This window comes from Salvelinus sp. IW2-2015, linkage group LG13, assembly GCF_002910315.2.
Source record: "Salvelinus sp. IW2-2015 linkage group LG13, ASM291031v2, whole genome shotgun sequence".
Taxonomy (NCBI): domain Eukaryota; kingdom Metazoa; phylum Chordata; class Actinopteri; order Salmoniformes; family Salmonidae; genus Salvelinus; species Salvelinus sp. IW2-2015.
Window position 1 is genome coordinate 28,338,378 of NC_036853.1, and position 19,191 is coordinate 28,357,568.

General features: G+C 41.8%; 1 protein-coding gene across 1 annotated transcript in view; it reads right to left on the reverse strand.

Moving 5' to 3' along the window:
- LOC111972393 (cadherin-2-like) overlaps positions 1-19,191 on the reverse strand; it is a 79,527-nt gene that overhangs the window by 23,868 nt on the left and 36,468 nt on the right. The window contains exons 3-13 of the mRNA XM_023999441.2: positions 12,551-12,795; positions 10,565-10,738; positions 9,855-10,010; positions 8,637-8,781; positions 8,382-8,554; positions 8,112-8,249; positions 7,649-7,834; positions 5,960-6,213; positions 5,174-5,316; positions 4,115-4,348; positions 3,530-3,763 (exon numbers count right to left, since the gene is read on the reverse strand). Coding sequence (XP_023855209.1) covers positions 3,530-3,763; positions 4,115-4,348; positions 5,174-5,316; positions 5,960-6,213; positions 7,649-7,834; positions 8,112-8,249; positions 8,382-8,554; positions 8,637-8,781; positions 9,855-10,010; positions 10,565-10,738; positions 12,551-12,795 — 2,082 coding nt within the window. The remainder of the gene's footprint in view (positions 1-3,529; positions 3,764-4,114; positions 4,349-5,173; positions 5,317-5,959; positions 6,214-7,648; positions 7,835-8,111; positions 8,250-8,381; positions 8,555-8,636; positions 8,782-9,854; positions 10,011-10,564; positions 10,739-12,550; positions 12,796-19,191) is intronic.

A 19,191-nucleotide genomic window follows, 5' to 3' on the forward strand; every position in this document is an offset into this window, starting at 1 on the left:
AAAAACCTAGGTCATGCAATGGCAAAATTACTTCCTTAGCTAGCCTAGGTTTACAACAGCCTTGTTTAGTGTGTAGAGCACTGTCCATGACGCTGTTAAAGCACAGCGGAGATTTAGCTGTTTATTGTGGTATAGCGTGATATAAGCATAATTCAACATAATTCCAATCCAAGAAACCAAAATGACACCCCTGGGTATAGCTACATATCGATATGTTTCATCATAGAAATAGATACATTATACTATGGTTTTCTTGGTAGCCTATGCTCTTAGAATTTTTTCCCCCAGAACCAAAGGGTTCTTTGGCTGTCCCCATATGATAACCTTTTTTGGTTGTAGAACCCTCTTTGGAAAGGGTCCTATATCAAACCCAAAAGGGTTCTACCTGGAACCAAAAAGGGTTCTTCAAAGGGTTCTCCTATGGGGACAGCCGAAGAACCCTTTTAGGTCCCAGATAGCAAAAAAATATATCAGAGTGTATTGGTTTTCGTGGTTGTAAATGGAACTGTATGTATTGGAAATGTGTTTATGGTAGGCTGGCATTGCTTAATTGATTGCGTGGGTCGAATTTTATCCACAAAAGCGTATTGCGCCATTTCACAAGGTGTTGCTGAACTCATGAGCGGCATGATTTTCCATGTTTGAAGACAGCTGTGTGTCCTCGTCTAAAAGACAAGGCACATTGGCAAATTATATTGGCGTTATGGCTTAGGCGGGGTGTGGCTTTCCGATAATTATTTTTGGCCAACCGCGAGTGGAAGTGTTGTACCAGTTTAACTGTGCTATGGTAGAGGAACATTTTGACGTCTACAAGGACCAAATGGCTTTGTAACTGTGGTGGTACTATATGTGACTTGTTTTAGGAAACTAGGCAGATGTTGCGCGTCACTACTTCAACGGAGAGCCATTTTAACGTAAACTTTTTTTTAATCAAATGTGTTTTTTGTCAGAAATGCCTTCTGGAACATGTGAACTTTCATGTGCCTTAACAAACGTGTATGCCATTTGTAAATACGAATAGAATTGTTAAATTATGAGCCTAGTTGGTTTATCCACGAAAGAAGTTAGCAACCTTCCCGCTAACAATGATTGGCTTCTGTCTATAATATGAGCTGGTCAGTATGTGTAGGTAATCCTTTCTAATGCTGCTTTTTTGAAAGATATCACGTAGTAGAGCTGCATAAGTCTACCTACATGTACATATTACCTCGCCTAATCTGTGCCCCCGCACATTGACTCTGTAGCGGTAGCCCTGTATATAGCCTCGTTACTGTTATTTTATTGTTGCTCTTTAATTTTAAAAAAAAATGTTAAACTTCCATTTATGTTAGTAAATACTTTCTTAATACTTATTTTTCTTAAAACTGCATTGTTGGTTAAGGGCTTGTAAGTAAGCATTTCACTGTAAGGTGAAATGAATACCTGTTGTATTCTGCGCTTTTAACAAATAAAATTAGATTTTGATTTGTTGCTCTCCACTTTCTGGAAGACCGAGTTTTGAAATTAATGGAATTTGAGTATGATAGCTAAGAAGATGGAGAAAATTCTGCCGTTTGATTACAAATATGCAGACGGAGTTGAAAAGAAAACACTCAGAAGGCTGTTGAAAACACCCGTCTCTGGATTACATCTTCAAACTAAGGACAACCATGGCATCCGTGACAGAAGGAGAAGCGTCCATCCTTGTATACGGACGGGTACGAGAGTCTAGCTAGCTACATTTTCAGATATTACAAGATATTTAGTCAGAAAGTTGTTCATTTCAAGTTAAAGTGTACTATTAGCTAGCTAACGTTACTTGTATGATCTGTGCAGTAATATTATTTGTATCTCAGAGCCATTTGCATTGCTAGTTATAGCCTAATGTTAGCTAGCTAACATTGAACCTGGTTGGTTAGCTACCTACAGATGCATGCAGGGTAGTAACGTTATGAGTTGGGATTATGGTTCATTGTTTAGCTAGCTAGCTACATGTCTAAACAAAAGTAACTAGTAACTATTTCAATACCATGTTTATGATGTCACTGCGATAACTGTCGTTAGACGTAGCTGGTAAATTCACTCTGGCTATCAACTCCGATTTCAGAGCACTCCAGTTTGAGTGTGCCAGAGCGCAGAATAACTGACAAATTTACGAACGCTCAACACCCGATGAATATGTCCGGTGTCAGTAAACGTTGGCAAAAAAACATTATTAAATTGTTGCCAGCAGCACAGTTGCAGTCACCAATGCTCTGGATAACATAATAACAGCCTAACCAGCTCTGCTAGGGCGAGTAAAATGGTCAGAGTGAGCTCTTCTCTCATTTGTGTATGGAAATAGCTAGCCAACGCTAGCCAGTTAGCTTGGGTGCTTGACTGCTGTTAGGCCAGAGCGTCCAGTGTGCGCTCTGAACTCTCAGAGAGCGAAACTCTCTGAATTTACAAAAGGACAATCTGACAACATTCTGAGATAACGAACGGCCAGAGCACACTCCGGCACTCCAGATTAAATTTACGAACATACCCATAGTATAAGTCAGCCTTTAGTCTTGACATTTTTGGTTGTTTAGTACATAGCCTCACATGTGAATCCTTAAAGAGATAGGTGGGGCTAAAGCTTAAAAGGATATGAGCGATGCTGAATGGGTGTAGATAAAGAAGAGCTCTCTAGTAGGTACCAAAACATTCAAAAGCGATTTTCTCAAAAGTGAGGTTACACGCTTATCAACTTTCCCATTGTTCCTCAACTGTAGTGTATGATATACCATTTTCTAGCTCTGAGTCTCTACTTTTATCCAATGTAAAAAACCACTATTTAAAACGTTGTTACATAAGTCCGAATCGAGCCAGTCGGTCACATATGAAAGCAAAAAGCATGCTTTTTTACCTGTGGAGAAAAGTAGTGATGTTACGTTTGATGCTGGATTTCCCGAGGCATGCGTCAACATTGCTAAGCAGTGTACTTTGAAGCAGTGTGCCGATGCCTGTATCCTTTTATCAGAAGCACATGATCAATGGCGTCCGAAGCTTCGTTTGGTCGAACAACCACCTAATTGGTTTGGCGTTGGTTTGGTATAAGAAAAAAAGACTACGCTGCGCACATGCTACGGGGTTTGGGACGTCATCTATAATAATTTGGCTGCTCTAAATTATTTTGACCAGGAGGTGCCACTATTGTACACTATGTTGATCAAAGCCTCGTAATGAACCTGTTTGACACAATTGGTTGGAAAATCTCGATGCTTCATTTCTCCATCACTAGAGAAAGGTATTATCTGAGGTATTTACTGGGGTACAATTATGTACCTACAGTATAACTAAAAGTACAAAGGAGGTCAGGGTACCACCCCAGTGACAAGCGGAGGTACCCCTTTAGGAACAAATACAAACATTTATTTCTGAGATTGTACTGGAGCTATAAAAAGACCCAGATAGGAGAATGAGGGAGATAAGGCAGGGGATATGGCTGTGTGCTGTTAGTGTTGGTGTGTGCAAGTCTGCTTGAGTGTGTGGGTAAGCCTGTCCTAGCATGTATAACCAGACTCACCTAGCAGTATGATGATACAGATGAGGATAGCGATGATGGCTCCAGTGCCCAGCCCTGCTGCGATGATGCGTTCCATGTCCACACAATCTCCATGGTGATCACACTGACACACCTTGACCTGCAGGTAGGATGTATTGGACATGGGCAGGTTGCCTGAGTCTGTGATGATGATAGGAACCTCGTAGATACCACTCTCCAGAAAACCTATCCGCAGCCTGATCTGAGCATATTCACCTGGGATAGGGACATACAGAGAGAGAGGGGGTGGAAAAGAAAGAAAGAAAGAGGGGGGAGGGAAGAATAAGAGAGAGGGGGGAAGAGAGAGAGAGGTGGGGAGGAAAAGAGAGTTTGTGGGGAGTTACAGATGGAGGTAGAGAGTTTGAGACAAAGACAGGAAATAAGAGTGAGAGAGAGTTATGGAGAGAGAGCAAGGGAGAGTAAGAGGGAAGGATAAAGAAAGAAAGAGAGCGAGATGGGGGAGAATGTTCAACAAGTTATTTTGTCAAGCCAATAAAACATTTTTGAATTCAATTCAGTTGAGAAAGAGAAATGGAGAGAAAGAGGGGAAAAAGCAGACAGACTAACCATTGAGGCGTGTGAGGGTCCAGTTCCTGCGTGCATCTGCCGGACGCTTGGCCAGTTCGAAGGCAAAGGGGCCGGCGTTAGGGGTCAGATCGGGGTCACTGGCGGTGATGTTGATGGTGTTGGGCTCAGGCTTCTCACACATCTCCACCTCCGGAGGGAAGACACGAGGAGCATTGTCATTTATGTCCAACAGGTACATCTGTAATGTACCTGTACCACTGGCTGGGGGGATGCCTGAGAGAGGTAGGATAAAGGGATGGAGGAGAGAGAGATGGAGAGACTAGTGAGATAAGCAAAGTGAAGAAAAAGGAACCTTACATAGGCAGGAATAATAAAACAATTACAAAAAGACAGCCTGTTTGGTGCAACTTAGATACTGTACTGAACTATATGTTAAAAGGAGCACATTAGAGCACTCAACACAAACAGGATTTATGCTGTCATACATAATATTATGTCACACCCCAAACCATATTGCAACACTCAAATTTCTTAAAACAGCACTCCGCCAACAGCTACATATGCCTTCAGTGAAACTAACCTCCTAAATTTGAGATGAGAGAAATGTATGATAAAACACACCAGGAGGGTGAGTAAGGGAATGAGGGAGAGGGAAATCAGTACGTTAGGGAGGCTGCCTGAGGCACACAGCTGATCTGTGTGTGTGTGTGTGTGTGTGTGTGTGTATTTGCCAAAAGCACAATTAAGAGATCAGTCAGAATTGAGCTGAGACACAGCATGGGCTTTCTGTGTGTGAGTGGTGTTTTTAGAGAATGTGTATGTGAACACTAGCTTGTGTGCTCATGTGTATACATATAATTTTCTGTAGTAGTACTACCATTGTCATCTGATATTTTCCTTTATTTTTTGGGGGGGTGCAACAAAATAGTTATCTTATCGCGCCAAGAAAGTGAGTAAAACTAAATGGATTGTAATTTAATTGAATTCATGTGAATAGTGAGATTTAGCTCTAAGTGCTTCTCTGCATGATTACCCCATCCCCCCCACACAGCTATACACTAAGTTCCAAAAACAGTACAGGTCCGCCCGCACTCTCACCATTGTCAGTGGCCATGAAGGTGATGTTGTAGAGGTTATTCTTCACATATGGAGACTCTCTGTCCAGCACAGCGATGGTGGAGATCCGCCCGTTTACAGGGTCTATCTTCAGCCAATTAGCAGGGTCGAACACCTTGGCGTACCTTAAAATCAACCAATGAGATGACAGTACACAATTTACCCTTTGCTAAGCCCCGCCCCCCTTGGTTACTGTTGCAACCTCAGACTACATTTTCCCAGGAAGCCCAATTCACCACTCAAACCACTGGTGAAATCCCCTCACAATGATCTCAAACTGTGTTTTTAATATACAAGGAAATTAATTAGGAGTTTGAAAAGCCCGCCTGAAATTTCAGCCTGTTTTGGCGGGATGGAGATTTGGCCTTCCATGGCGAAATCACCATGCGGTAAATTAGTTAATAGACGAATAAGAGAATTCCAAACCACTCTGCCAAAACTAGCTAATTTTCCATTTTCCCCTTTCCACTCCCAGACAGTCCAAACAACATTTTGCTTGAGAAATATATATATATTTTTTGACCGTTTTAATTGAAAACAATCCAAGGTTGCTAGATCAAATCAAAGGTTGCTAGATCAAATCCCAGAGCTGAAAAGGTAAAAATCTGTTGTTCTACCCCTGAACAAGGCTGTTAACCCACTGCTCCTAGGCTGTCGTTGTAAATAAGAATTTGTTCTTAACGGACTTGCCTAGTTAAATAAAGGTTAAATTAAAAAAATATATATTAGCTAACATGCACAATGCTGATCTCTCTCTCATCTACTTACCGTATGTTCTGTTGCATGTATCTGTCAGGGTCCTGTGCTGTAAAGGTGGTGAGTAGCGAGCCGCCCGGTAGCCCCTCCTCTAGTTTGATGACTTTGGGGTTGGGGGAGAACTCTGGGCTCTCGTTGACGTCTGTGATGCGTACAGACACGGTGGCGGTGGACTGACGGGGCAGGTGGATACCACGGGCCAGGGAAACCTCGTTCTCAGCCAGTACCGTCAGCACGAAGGAACGACTCACCTCATAGTCTATAGGCTGAAGAGATACACACATACCAGTTAGCCACGCAGTTTACACTTCAATTTGTTTGTAAATCTTACATACCAGATCTCTCACTTTGAAAACAGCCGTAATGTACAGTGCCTTCAGAAAGTATTCAAACCCCTTGACTTTTTCCACATCTTGTTGTGTTATATCCTGAATTAGAAAATTATTAAATTGAGATTTCTTGACACAATACTCCATAAGGTCAAAGTGGAATTTTGTTTTTAGAAATGTTTACAAATGAAATAAAAATGTAAATCTGAAATGTCTTGAGTCAACTATTCAACCCCTTTGTAATGGAAAGCCGAAATAAGTTCAGGAGTAAAAATGCTCTTAACAAGTCACATAAGTTGCATGGACTCATTTGAGCACGGTGAAGTTATTCACTACACTTTGGATGGTGTATCAATCCACCCAGTGACTACAAAGACACAGGCATCCTTCCTAACGCAGTTGCCGGAGAGGAAGGAAACTGCTAACGTATTTCACCATGGAGGAAATTGCTAAGGGATTTCACCCTGATTTCACCAAAAAAATGTGGCAAAGAAAGGAACTTTATGTCCTGAATACAAAGCCTTATGTTTGGTGCAAATCTAACACAACACATTACTGAGTACCACTCTTCATATTTTTAAGCATGGTGGGGGCTGCATGATGTTATGGGTATGCTTGTCATCGGCAAGGACTAGGGAGTTTTTTATGATTAAAAGACATGGAATAGAGCTAAGCACAGGCAAGATCCTTGAGGAAAACCTGCTTCAGTCTGCTTGCCAACAGACACTGGGAGACAAATTCACCTTTCAGCAGATCAATGACCTAAAATACAATGCAAAATATACAGTACACTGGAGTTGCTTACCAAGATGACATTAAATGTTCCTGAGTGGCCTAGTTACAGTTTTGACTTAAATCAGCTTTAAAATCTATGGCAAGACTTGGAAATGGCTGTCTAGCAATGATCAACAACCAACTTGACAGAACTTGAAGAATTTTTCAAAGATTAATGTGCAAACATTGTATAATCCAGGTTTGCAAAGCTCTTAGAGACTTACCCAGAAAGACTCACAGCTGTAATCACTGCCAAATGTGATTCTAACACATATTTACTCAGGGATGTGAATACTTATGTAAATGAGATATTTCTGTATTTAATTTTCAATACATTTGCAAAAATGTCTAAAAACATGTTTTCACTTCGTGTGTAGATGGGTAAGAAAAAAATCTATTGAATCAATTTTGTATTCAGGCTGTAACACAACAAAATTTAGAATAAATCAATGGGTATGAATAATTTCTGAAGATACTCCGTCTGTGCTGTATCTCTGTCTATTTGTCTGCATGTATATACAGTTATGTGCTGTAAAAGTTTTCCATTCATGAAAAATACATTGGAAATATTTCTCAACAGAGCTGTGTAAATCCATACCTTAACCACAGTGACCAGTCCCTCATTGGTGGTGAGGTCAGTGGGGATGGAGAAGCGTCCAGTGGGGTCTCCAGCTGTGATCCTGTACACAGTACTCCAGGCTGCACTGTGGGGCTGGTCCTTATCTGTTACTGTCAGATTAGCTACGATCACATTCACACGGTTCTCCTGCACCTCTCCATAGAACTACAGAGCGAGAGGAAGTGAGAGAGAGAGAGACGGGAGTGAAAGATGAAAATATTGCTCAATAATATGAGAAAGATGGTCTCTTGTGATAAAACATTTGGTTAATTTGAAGAAAATATAATTCTGTGTTTTTTTTTCTGTGTTTGAGAGAGAAAGTGTTTGTGTCTGTTTGTACGTGTTTGTGTATTGTATGTCTGTATGCATCTGTGTGTGTACATTCGTGTGTGTGTATGTCTGTCTATCTGTCAGTATGTCTGTTTGTCTGTCTGTGACTTACTTTGTCAGCGGTGAACTCTGGGGGGTTATCATTGACGTCAGTGATCCTGATGATAGCCGTAGCTGTGTTAGACAGGCCATAGGTTGGGTTCCCCTCCATGTCAGTAGCCTGGATGATTAACGTGTACTGAGGAACTTTCTGGAAGAAGGAAGACAACAGGGTACAGGTCCATGTTACAGCGTATAATATAGACAGTCTATATTGTGAACACACAATCATAAAAACATTGATACACATTGATAGACAGCACACACACGTACACACACACACCTCTCTGTCTAGCCCTGCAGCCACAGTGATGATTCCTCCTGTCTTGTTGTTGATGGTGAACATGTTGGAGGAGGGGTTTTCAGGGTTCTGAGATATAATCTTGTATCGGAGCATCCCATTGGCTGTTTTCGGGTCATCCTTGTCCAGTGAAGTAACTGTCATCACAAAGGACCCTGGGAACGTAAACCAAACAAGTCAATTAAAACCTCTCACACAATGGAATACGTGCATGCGTGTGTGTGTGTGCGCTGTTACCTGGTTTGGATCCCTCTGGTACTGATCCGTTGTAGATGGTGTGTGTAAACTCTGGTCTGTTGTCATTCATGTCTATGACGTTGATGACGATGTCTATGGGGTTCTCTATCTGGTTCCCATTCAGGTCCACAGCATGGGCTCGCAGCTACACGGATGCATACAGTAGTACAGGTTAATCGCATGGTAAGGACATGGGCTGTCAACTATAGACACACAAATACAGGTTCATGGTTAGGCACACTTATGGGAATGGTATGGGCTCGCAGTTCCAGAGACTAATACAGGGTTAGGACATGGTTGTCTTAACCTGGTTAAACCAGACTGTTAGCATAGCGTTCAGTCTGAATTCACCAGGCCATGGCTGTTCTCTTTCTATCAAATTTGTTTCCAACTCGATAACTCATGACTTTCCCTCTTCTCTTGTTTTCTCTCTCACATGGATCAGAAAGGATTCCATATGTGTAAGCAATATGGTAATATCTCCTCATAGACCTGGGATAGGATTCGTATAGTTTTCAGCGTTTTGCTTACACTTCATAGGGCAATCCACCAAGGGCAGAGAGAGGGGAAGGGTGTAAGTTATTGGGATTGGAACAGGACTATTGACTCTGAGGTTTGTGTACACTTGGCCTCTCAAGGTTGGATCTAAAGATCCTTAAGTGTTTCTCTCCTAGGGCCTCTCCCCGACTGCTCTCTAACAGAGATCCCTACAGGTATGAAAGCTGAGTACGCTCCCCTGTACGCTGTACCCTGTCTCCAAAACAGCCACGGCAGAGAGGTAGAGAGGCCTACCACTAGGCAGGGAGTAGTAGCTGCCATAACATACAGCTGTTACAGTACCTACTCCTAGACCCTGTCTCATAGCTACAATACTGTCTGTGCAGCTCCCTATACCATGTCTCCAGTACTGCCACGGCAACACCTAATTAATATTCATGACAGAGCTTCAGTGACTCTGACAGCTACATCACTATGAATATTCATGAGATGGCCCCATCCTTCATGCAAATGCTCTGCTGCAGATCATAGTTGCTTGTGTGTCTGCATTGAGTGTGTTCTCAAGATCAAAGTTTCCTGTCCAACCTACTCCGTATGGCGTTTTACTACATTTCACATAGACCGATAAAGAATGTTGGCCACCAAGCCACCCATTATGGAGTAATTGACAGGAATGTGGATGCTAATTCTACTCATTCTAATTCTGAGCTGAACACTTACATGGAAGTTGGAGATCTGTTCCCGGTCGAGGGGTTTGGTCACAGAGAGCTGGCCAGAGATGGGGTTGATGATGAAGATCCCGGTCGGAGACTGGTCAGCACCGGGTCCAGTCACACTGTAACGCAGGAGACTGTTCTTATCACGGTCCGACCGGATCTAGGAGGAGGGAGAGAGAGAGAGATACAGATGGAGAGAGACAGAGGGAGGTGGAGTGAGAGATATTCCCAGTTTAGACACAGTACATTTACAACCACACTTATTTAAAACATCTTTAGCTCCCCTCAACACCATACATAGGCTGTATAGTACAGACAGGAAACAGCAGATGCACTATAAACCTTAATAAAACATGTATAAATCACCATCACACTCCCATTAACCCCCTGTCTCACCCTTATGCCGCTGATTACAATATAAATATATCAGCAGATGGTGTCAGGAGGAAATAGTGAGCTTTACATACACTGGAACCGCACACATAGAGTTCGTACTGTACATATAAACAAAAACTGTACACACAAACATACACTATAAAACCGTGTGAGCTAGTGGGGAAATGTGTCCTTTGAACTGTGTGTGTTGTGTGTCTCTGTGTTCCAAATCAAACTGTATTTGTCACATGCGCCGAATACAACAAGTGTAGACTTTACCGTGAAATGCTTACTTACAACCCGTTTGTGTGTCTCCGTGTATGTATGTGTCTCCCCTACCCTGACTAGCTCCTCGGGGAACTGTCCTCGTGAGTTCTCAGGGACGTTGATGGGGGGAATGACCCAGTCCCTCTTCACCCGCCTCAGAGATCCATCGTCCCCAATGACCAAGCTGTGCCATGGAAACAAGATCTCTCGCGCCTGCTGAGTCACAGCTGCAGAGCTGGAGTTCACCTGCAGAGATGAGACAACAACAAAGGTTACACACAGGTTGTGCAACCCCCCCCACACCCCCACACAGAGGCAGAGACACGCAGATTACTCAGACCCACACACACAAAAACACTATGATTTAGGGTATTCATGTCCTCGTTCCACAGAGCTGGATTTATGACATCATTTCTGAGGACCTGACCGATGATCAGACTGGCTGGCTGGCTGTGTATGTAGCCATCAGCCATCTCATCCTCTCTCTGCATCCCTCCACCTCATCTCTATCCCTATATTTTCCATCCTTTCTCTCTTTCACTTCATTCTCTCCATCTTTCCCCTATGTACCCTCGTCCAACAGCCTTCTGCTGCGTCATAACTCTTTCTCCCACTTGCCTCTCCAACCCCTCCCTCTCCCTCCCTCCTCCCTTTTCTCAGAGTATTCTGATCCATCCGTCTGTTAAGCGAGCTCTGACTGATAGCTGCCTAACACTCCACTTGTTCAATTTCATAGCTTTTATTCACAAGTTTGGTATTGGTGGTATTTTCAACAGCTTTTTCTTTCCTCACACTGTTTTCCCTGCTCCCACAGAATGCTGAGAGACATTAAATGGACACACTAAGCATATGGCACTGCACATTCTGGCAAAATGTTTACTGGGGAATGTCTCCTCATATATAGAGGACCTCCTTAATGCTCTAATTAACACACAGCAGGCAGTAGCACCACAAAGCAAATTGTCTATGGTTAAAGAACAAACAAAGTAACACGGAAAGTTTTAAAACATCACTGAAAGTGTTGAATCTGTGGACCCATATAGTCGCCAAAACAGTGTTAAATTAACACACTGCTTAGTGTAAAGCCTTATTCAAATATTTCCCAGAGTGCCTTGGCTTTCAAGTAAATTGTAGAATTACTACCCATGACTCTATTTGTTAGTGACAGAGACATGGTAGCTGCCTTCATCCATTTTCAGTCCTGTGACCTTCACCAAGTGCGATCCTAAGTGAAAATGTTACCATTAAAAATAATACATATTTAACACAATATGTATTTCATAAGGCCTTATTTTGAGGGCTTAGTTTTACACCAATACGGGGTCCTGAAACTTGAATTATTGCACCCGTTACTGAAACGTTTGTTCCAGCTTAGATGCTTTAGGTAGTCTTATAGCTTATGTTGGACATCCCAACACTGGCTGGTTTCCAATAAGAATAACACATCACCTTGAAAGCAGAAAATGGAACAACCATGTCCCTGTCACTAACAACTTGAGTCATGGGTGTAAACTCAATTAGAATAAGGCATTACACTAAGCAGTGTGTTTATTTAACACTTTTTGGGTGTCTATATGGGTCCACAGACTCACAACACTTTCAGTGTTGATTAAACACTCAGTGTTAAATGTGTTTGTTTTTTAAAACTGGAGAATTTGCTGTGCTGATGCTGTCTGCATTCCAAATGCTACCCTGTTCCCTACATAGTGCACTACTATTGACCAGGGACCTGGTGAAAAATAGCACACAATATAGGAAATAGGGTGACATTTGGGATGCACACTGTACTGTAGTGAGCCTCGTCTTCTTTCTGTGGTTATCAGCACTTTACTGGCCATCAAAGACTAACAGAGGAGGTATATACCCTTGATAACATTATACTTCATCATCATGTTTCCATTGTGTCGTTTCTACACACCTAGGGCCAGGAGTTTTTACAGAATGCATAGGTTGTGTTTTCATTTCCCGCATGGGCCACAACTGCGTAGTGTACAAGTGTGTTGCTTTGGATAAAATCGTCTGTTAAATGAAAATGAAAATTGGTATTATATCCCAGACCTGTTTGATGAGTTTGTGTTCTGTCGTCTCTCGCTTTCCGTCGTTCCGGAGGAGGAGGTAAACATGCGTCTTCCAATCCTCCTTGGTCTCCAGATCCCTCGCTCGCACCACCAAGGCGCTCTTCCTGTCGGCAAGACGGAAGGCATGCCGGGCGTACACCGTGCCATCCTCATCCAGCCTGAAGTCCTCCACGTCAACCACCTCCAACAGCACCCTGTCACCCAGGCCACAGTCTGCGAACCTCACTGCAGGGAGAGAGAGCGAGAGAGATGTCAGCAAGATATGAAAACAGAGGAAGACAACATACCAGTCAAAAGTTTGGACACACCTACTCATTCAAGGGTTTTTGTTCATTTTTACTATTTTCTACAGTGTAGAATAATAGTGGAGTCATCAAAACCATGAAATAACACATATGGAATCATGTGGTAAGCAAAAAAGTGTTAAACAAATCAAATACATTTGAGATTTGAGATTCTTCAAAGTAGCCACTCTTTGCCTTAATGACAACTTTGCACACTCTTGGCCTTCTCTCAACCAGCTTCACCTGGAATGCTTTTCCAACAGTTCCCACATATGCTGAGCACTTGTTGGCTGCTTTTCCTTCATTCTACAGTCTAACTCATCCCAAACCATCTCAATTGGGTTGAGGTCAGGTGATTGTGGAGGCCAGGTCATCTGAAGCAGCACTCAATCGCTCTCCTTCCTGGTCAAATTGCCCTTACACAGCCTGGAGGTGCATTTTGGGTCATTGTCCTGTTGAAAAACAAATGATAGTCCCAATAAGCGCAAACCAGGTGGGATGGCGTATTGCTGCAGAATGCTGTGGTAGCCATGCTGGTTAASTGTGCCTTGAATTCTAAATAAATCACAGACAGTGTCACCAGCAAAGCACCCCCACAGCATCACACCTTCTCCTCCATGCTTCACGGTGGGAACCACATATGCGGAGGTCATCCATTCACCTCGTCTGCGTCTCACAACGACATGATGGTTGGAGCCAAAAATCCCAAATGTGGACCAATTTGACCAAATGACAGATTTCCACCGGTCTAATGTCCATTGCTCGTGTTTTTTTGGCCCAAGCAAGTCTCTTCTTCTTATTGGTGTCCTTTAGTAGTGGTTTCTTTGCAGCAATTCAACCATGAAGGCCTGATTCACGCAATCTCCTCTGAACAGTTGATGTTGAGATGTGACTGTTGAACTCTGTGAAACATTTATTTGGGCTGCAATCTGAGGTGCAGTTAATTCTAATGAACTTATCCTCTGCAGCAGAGGTAACTCTGGATCTTCCTTTCCTGTGGTGGTCCTCATGAGAGACAGCTTCATTATAACGTTTGAAGGTTTTTGCGACTGCATTTGTGTAAACTTTCAAAGTTCTTGAACTTTCCCGGATTTGACTGACCTTCATGTCTTAAAGTAATGATGGACTGTAATTTCTCTTTGCTTATTTGAGCTGTTCTTGCCATAATATGGACTTGGTCTTTTACCAAATAGGGCTATCTTCTGTATACCACCCCTACCTTGTAACAACATAACTGATTGGCTCAAATGCATTAAGAAGGAAAGCCATTCCACAAATTAACTTTTAACAAGGCACACATGTTAATTGAAATGCATTCCAGGTGACTACCTCATGAAGCTGGTTGAGAAAATGCCAAGCGTGTGCAAAGATGTCATCAAGGTGGCTACTTTGAAAAATCTAAAATATATAATATATTTTGAAATATATAACACTTTTTTGGTTACTACATGATTTCATATTTGTTATTTCATAGTTTTGATGCCCTCACTAGTATTCTACAATGTAGAAAATACTAGAAATAAAGAAAAACCCTTGAATGAGTAGGTGTATCCAAACTTTTGACTTGTACTGTATATATATATACAGTACAAGTCAAGTAGAAGTATATATATACAGTGGGGAGAACAAGTATTTGATACACTGACAATTTTGCAGGTTTTCCTACTTACAAAGCATGTAGAGGTCTGTAATTTTTATCATAGGTACACTTCAACTGTGAGAGAAGGAATCTAAAACAAAAATCCAGAAAATCACATTGTATGATTTTTAATTAATTAATTTGCATTTTATTGCATGACATAAGTATTTGATACATCAGAAAAGCAGAACTGAATATTTGGTACAGAAACCTTAGTTTGCAATTACAGAGATCATACATTTCCTGTAGTTCTTGACCAGGTTTGCACACACTGCAGCAGGGATTTTGGCCCACTCCTCCATACAGACCTTCTCCAGATCCTTCAGGTTTCGGGGCTGTCGCTGGGCAATACGGACTTTCGGCTCCCTCCAAAGATTTTCTATTGGGTTCAGGTCTGGAGACTGGCTAGGCCACTCCAGGACCTTGAGATGCTTCTTACGGAGCCACTCCTTAGTTGCCCTGGCCTGTGTGGTTTCGGGTCGTTGTCATGCTGGAAGACCCAGCCACGACCATCTTCAATGCTCTTACTGAGGGAAGGAGGTTGTTGGTCAAGATCTCGCGATACATGGCCCATCCATCCTCCCTTCAATACGGTGCAGTCGTCCTGTCCCCTTTGCAGAAAAGCATCCCCAAAAAATGATGTTTCCACCTCCATGCTTCACGGTTGGGATGGTGTTCTTGGGGTTGTACTCATCCTCTATTCCTCCAAACACGGCGAGTGGAGTTTAGAGCAAAAAGCTCTATTTTTGTCTCATCAGACCACATGACCTCCCATTCCTCCTCTGGATCATCCAGATGGTCATGGCAAACTTCAGACGGGCCTGGACATGCGCTGGCTTGAGCAGGGGGACCTTGCGTGCGCTGCAGGATTTTAATCCATGACGGCGTAGTGTGTTACTAATGGTTTTTCTTGAGACTGTGGTCCCGCTCTCTCTCAGTTGACGCAGGTGCCGTGTATTCTGGCATCCCTCACATTCCTCATGATCATTGATGCCCCACGAGGTAGATCTTGCATGGAGCCCAGACCGAGGGTGATTGACCGTCATCTTGAACTTCTTCCATTTTCTAATAATTGTGCCAACAGTTGTGTGCCTTCTCACCAAGCTGCTTGGCTATTGTCCTGTAGCCCATCCAGCCTTGTACAGGTCTACAATTTATCCCTGATGTCTCTTACACAGCTCTCTGGTCTTGCCATTGTGGAGAGGTTGGAGTCTGTTTGATTGAGTGTGTGGGACAGGTGTCTTTTATACAGGTAACGAGTTCAAACAGGTGCAGTTAATACAGGTAATGAGTGAGAAACAGGAGGGCTTCTTAAAGAAAAACTAACAGGTCTGTGAGAGCCGGAATTCTTACTGGTTGGTAGGTGATCAAATACTTATGTCATGCAATAAAATGCAAATTAATTACTTAAAAATCATACAATGTGATTTTCTGGATTTTTGTTTTAGATTCCGTCTCTCACAGTTGAAGTGTACCCTATGATAAAAATGACAGACCTCTACATGCTTTGTAAGTAGGAAAACCTGCAAAATCGGCAGTGTATCAAATACTTGTTCTCCCCACTGTATATTACTGTGCGACTAAAATAATCTTGGTCGACCAACAACCTAAAGACCAAACAATCGACCAGTCAACTAATTGGGGTCAGCCCTAAAATATAGTAATGACCAAATTGGCTACATTTCATTAAATGGACAATTCTGTGAACTGTCTTTTGCCAGTTTTCAATTGACACTATACCTGTTAGCCAAGGTGTCAGCTAGAGATGACATGCAGGAGCTTGCAGGGAGTTGTAGTTTTATATGATATCTACTTTGATGCTAATCAGCATTTTTGAATCGGAGAGTAAATAGAGACTAATATATTGATAAAGGTCACCTTGTCCGAGAGAGATGTACATGGTTATCAAAACGGCACGCCAAGTTAAGCCTACACGAAACACGGCCTTTATTTTAAGTGTTTCTAAAATCCCCTACTGGACAAATGAATGGTGGAAATACGATTGGAACCATTTGCCTGTTTGTCCGCTAGGTTTTATGGGTATTATGACACCTCCACTGTGGGGCTCTATTGATAACTAAAATAGCAGTGCAGACGGAACTCTTTTGCTAAGTGCAGAGATGTATTCTAGGTAATCCGTGTTTATGGAACTGCTATAGACTTTGTGGTGCAGCAGAACGATTAGTGCACTTCAAAACTCAGGTGGGGTAATACTTTAGCTGCACAACGTACCACTAACTTTAAAACCTCCATACCATTACATTACTTTATTTATAATTGTTTGGGATGGTTTGAGACCATCTGGGACCATCACGTGAAATCCTGACGACTGGTAAAACAAATGTCTTGAGAAACTCTTACAAACATCCTAACATGGTCCTCATCTTTACGGAAAAAAAGATGAATTTCACGTGATCACGTTTTCACAATTAAATCGTACAAGGGATTAGTGTCTCCAAAGCCGAAGGTCTTGTTAAACGTGAATAGTCATCGTAGGGGCAAGATTTTGGGGAATATTCCCAGGAAAACAGCATATGCTTTTGATCGACCTCAACTGTGAACAATGCTCCACATAGGGAAAGTGTTCCAAATCACACGTTTAACAATGTGAAAGAGCTGTCACAGGGGATAGGTTTATCCAAAACACATTTTAACACGTGAAATGTCACAAGCGGAAGTGTTCCCAAAAACACATTTAAACATGTGTAAATGTCCAACAAGGGAAGTGTTTCAAAAACACATTTTAACACGTGAACTGTCCAGCAAGGGAAGTGATTTCCAGACAAACACATCTTTGGACACGTGAGAAGTGTCCACAAGGGAAGTGTTACAGGCCAGAAACGCTGAATTTCTTGTTAGACAATGTGCAAGTCATCTCGTATAACGCGAAGTGTTCTCCAAAACACATTATGTTTTCTCAACATGATGAAAATCGGGGTCACATCCAGGGAAGTGGTTTCCCATCATCAAAACACATTTTAACACGTGAAATGCTTAATGTCACATGAAGTGTTCCATGTGATTTTCCACATCAAATCGACGATAGATGTATTGGCAAGAATACATTTTTTGCATTGCTTATTTGTTACCATGATTATACAGTATATCCCCACACTTTAAAAAAGAATAGAAAGGTCACGGCACAATGTTTTTTTGGTTTACAAAAGAAACGGTACGTTTTAGGGTACATGTCCGGATAATCTAGTATAATGGTACATTTTTTCTACACAATATATTCAATATAAGGTACAATCATTACTGCACTTTGAAATGTAGGTCGTGGCAATGTGCTCGTTTGGGCTCATTAGCATATTTGGGGGCATAGTTTAAAATATGTTGCATTTGTGCCAACCGTCTGAAACTGTTGTATGAGTTTAAGTGGTTCATCGTTATGTTGTCGAAAGTTGAGCATATCTTTTGATCTCTTTCTGCAATGGTTGTATGAACTTGTGACAATCAAGCAATGCATTGTTAAGAGCTTACTGGGCATTTTACAGTAGCTTAATGGAAGCTGGTTCACAGAAAGATAATGTCACATTTTCAACAACTTATTGTCAACTAGCTACAAGTTATTGTATATGTCACAGTAAATTACTTTAGCTCATGTCACACTCACTGAACTGATGGTGTGGCAGTGAAGTGAGTATTACATTATCATGACAAGCTATATATTAAATATTCTATGGCTCTTTGGTATCCCATGCAATTATGTCAGCCTTTAACAGGGCTGGAGAACTGACAGTGTACAATCTTAATAAACAGAATAGAACAGAGCACATTAACTGGGATGACAGAGCTAGCTGAAAGCCACACCTCCAATATACTTATACAATTAAAAGTAATGTCAGCCAGTAACTTACTGAATAATGTTCCCAGTTAAGAAAATACAAATTGCAAAAACTTACTGGAAAATACACAATTACATTTTTACAGTGGAGCTCATTAGTGACACATATGCTTTAAAAAAGTTTGCAGAACAGACAGTGTCAAAGGAAGTGCTCAACTTGCATCAGAATAACCACCAAACACGTAAACCCTTAACTGCTACAACACTTTGACTGACGGTTGGTGCAAATAAGCATTTGGCCATGTCCCCAAATATGCTAATGAGCCCCACCAGTACATTACCCCCACCTATCAATGATGACCGTTCCTTTTTACCTACAAGGTACCGAATTGTACCATGTGAGTATCCCAGGGAACAACACTGTACCCTAATCATACCCTTATTTTTCTTTTGTATTTTAATACATGTTCCAAGCAAAAAGTATGAACCTAATGGCACTACAGTAACACTGATGCACTCAACCAAGCAGTTACAAGTTCAAATCCCTGAAGCGTTCATATATACTCTGTCAAAGTGTCATTGGGCACTGGTAGAGTCACATTGATGTAAAGTTGGTGGTGATTTTACATAATTCTGGGCAGCATTTAGGGAAGTGCAGGAATGTAATTTTGCCAATATGTCTGTAGCCTTATCTCCTTTATGCTCACAGAACTTGTGGTGTTGCAGAACATGTCGCAGGACATTTCAGGTTGGTAGCGACCAAGAGGTTAAAGTTCAAATCCCAGTTAAGGCTGACCCAAGTGTGGTCATAGTACTAAATAATAGTAAAAAATATGTTTTACACTAAATGAAAGCAGCATACTGTCTTTTTACAGAAATTACACCTTGTTGTATATACTGTATTTTAGGCA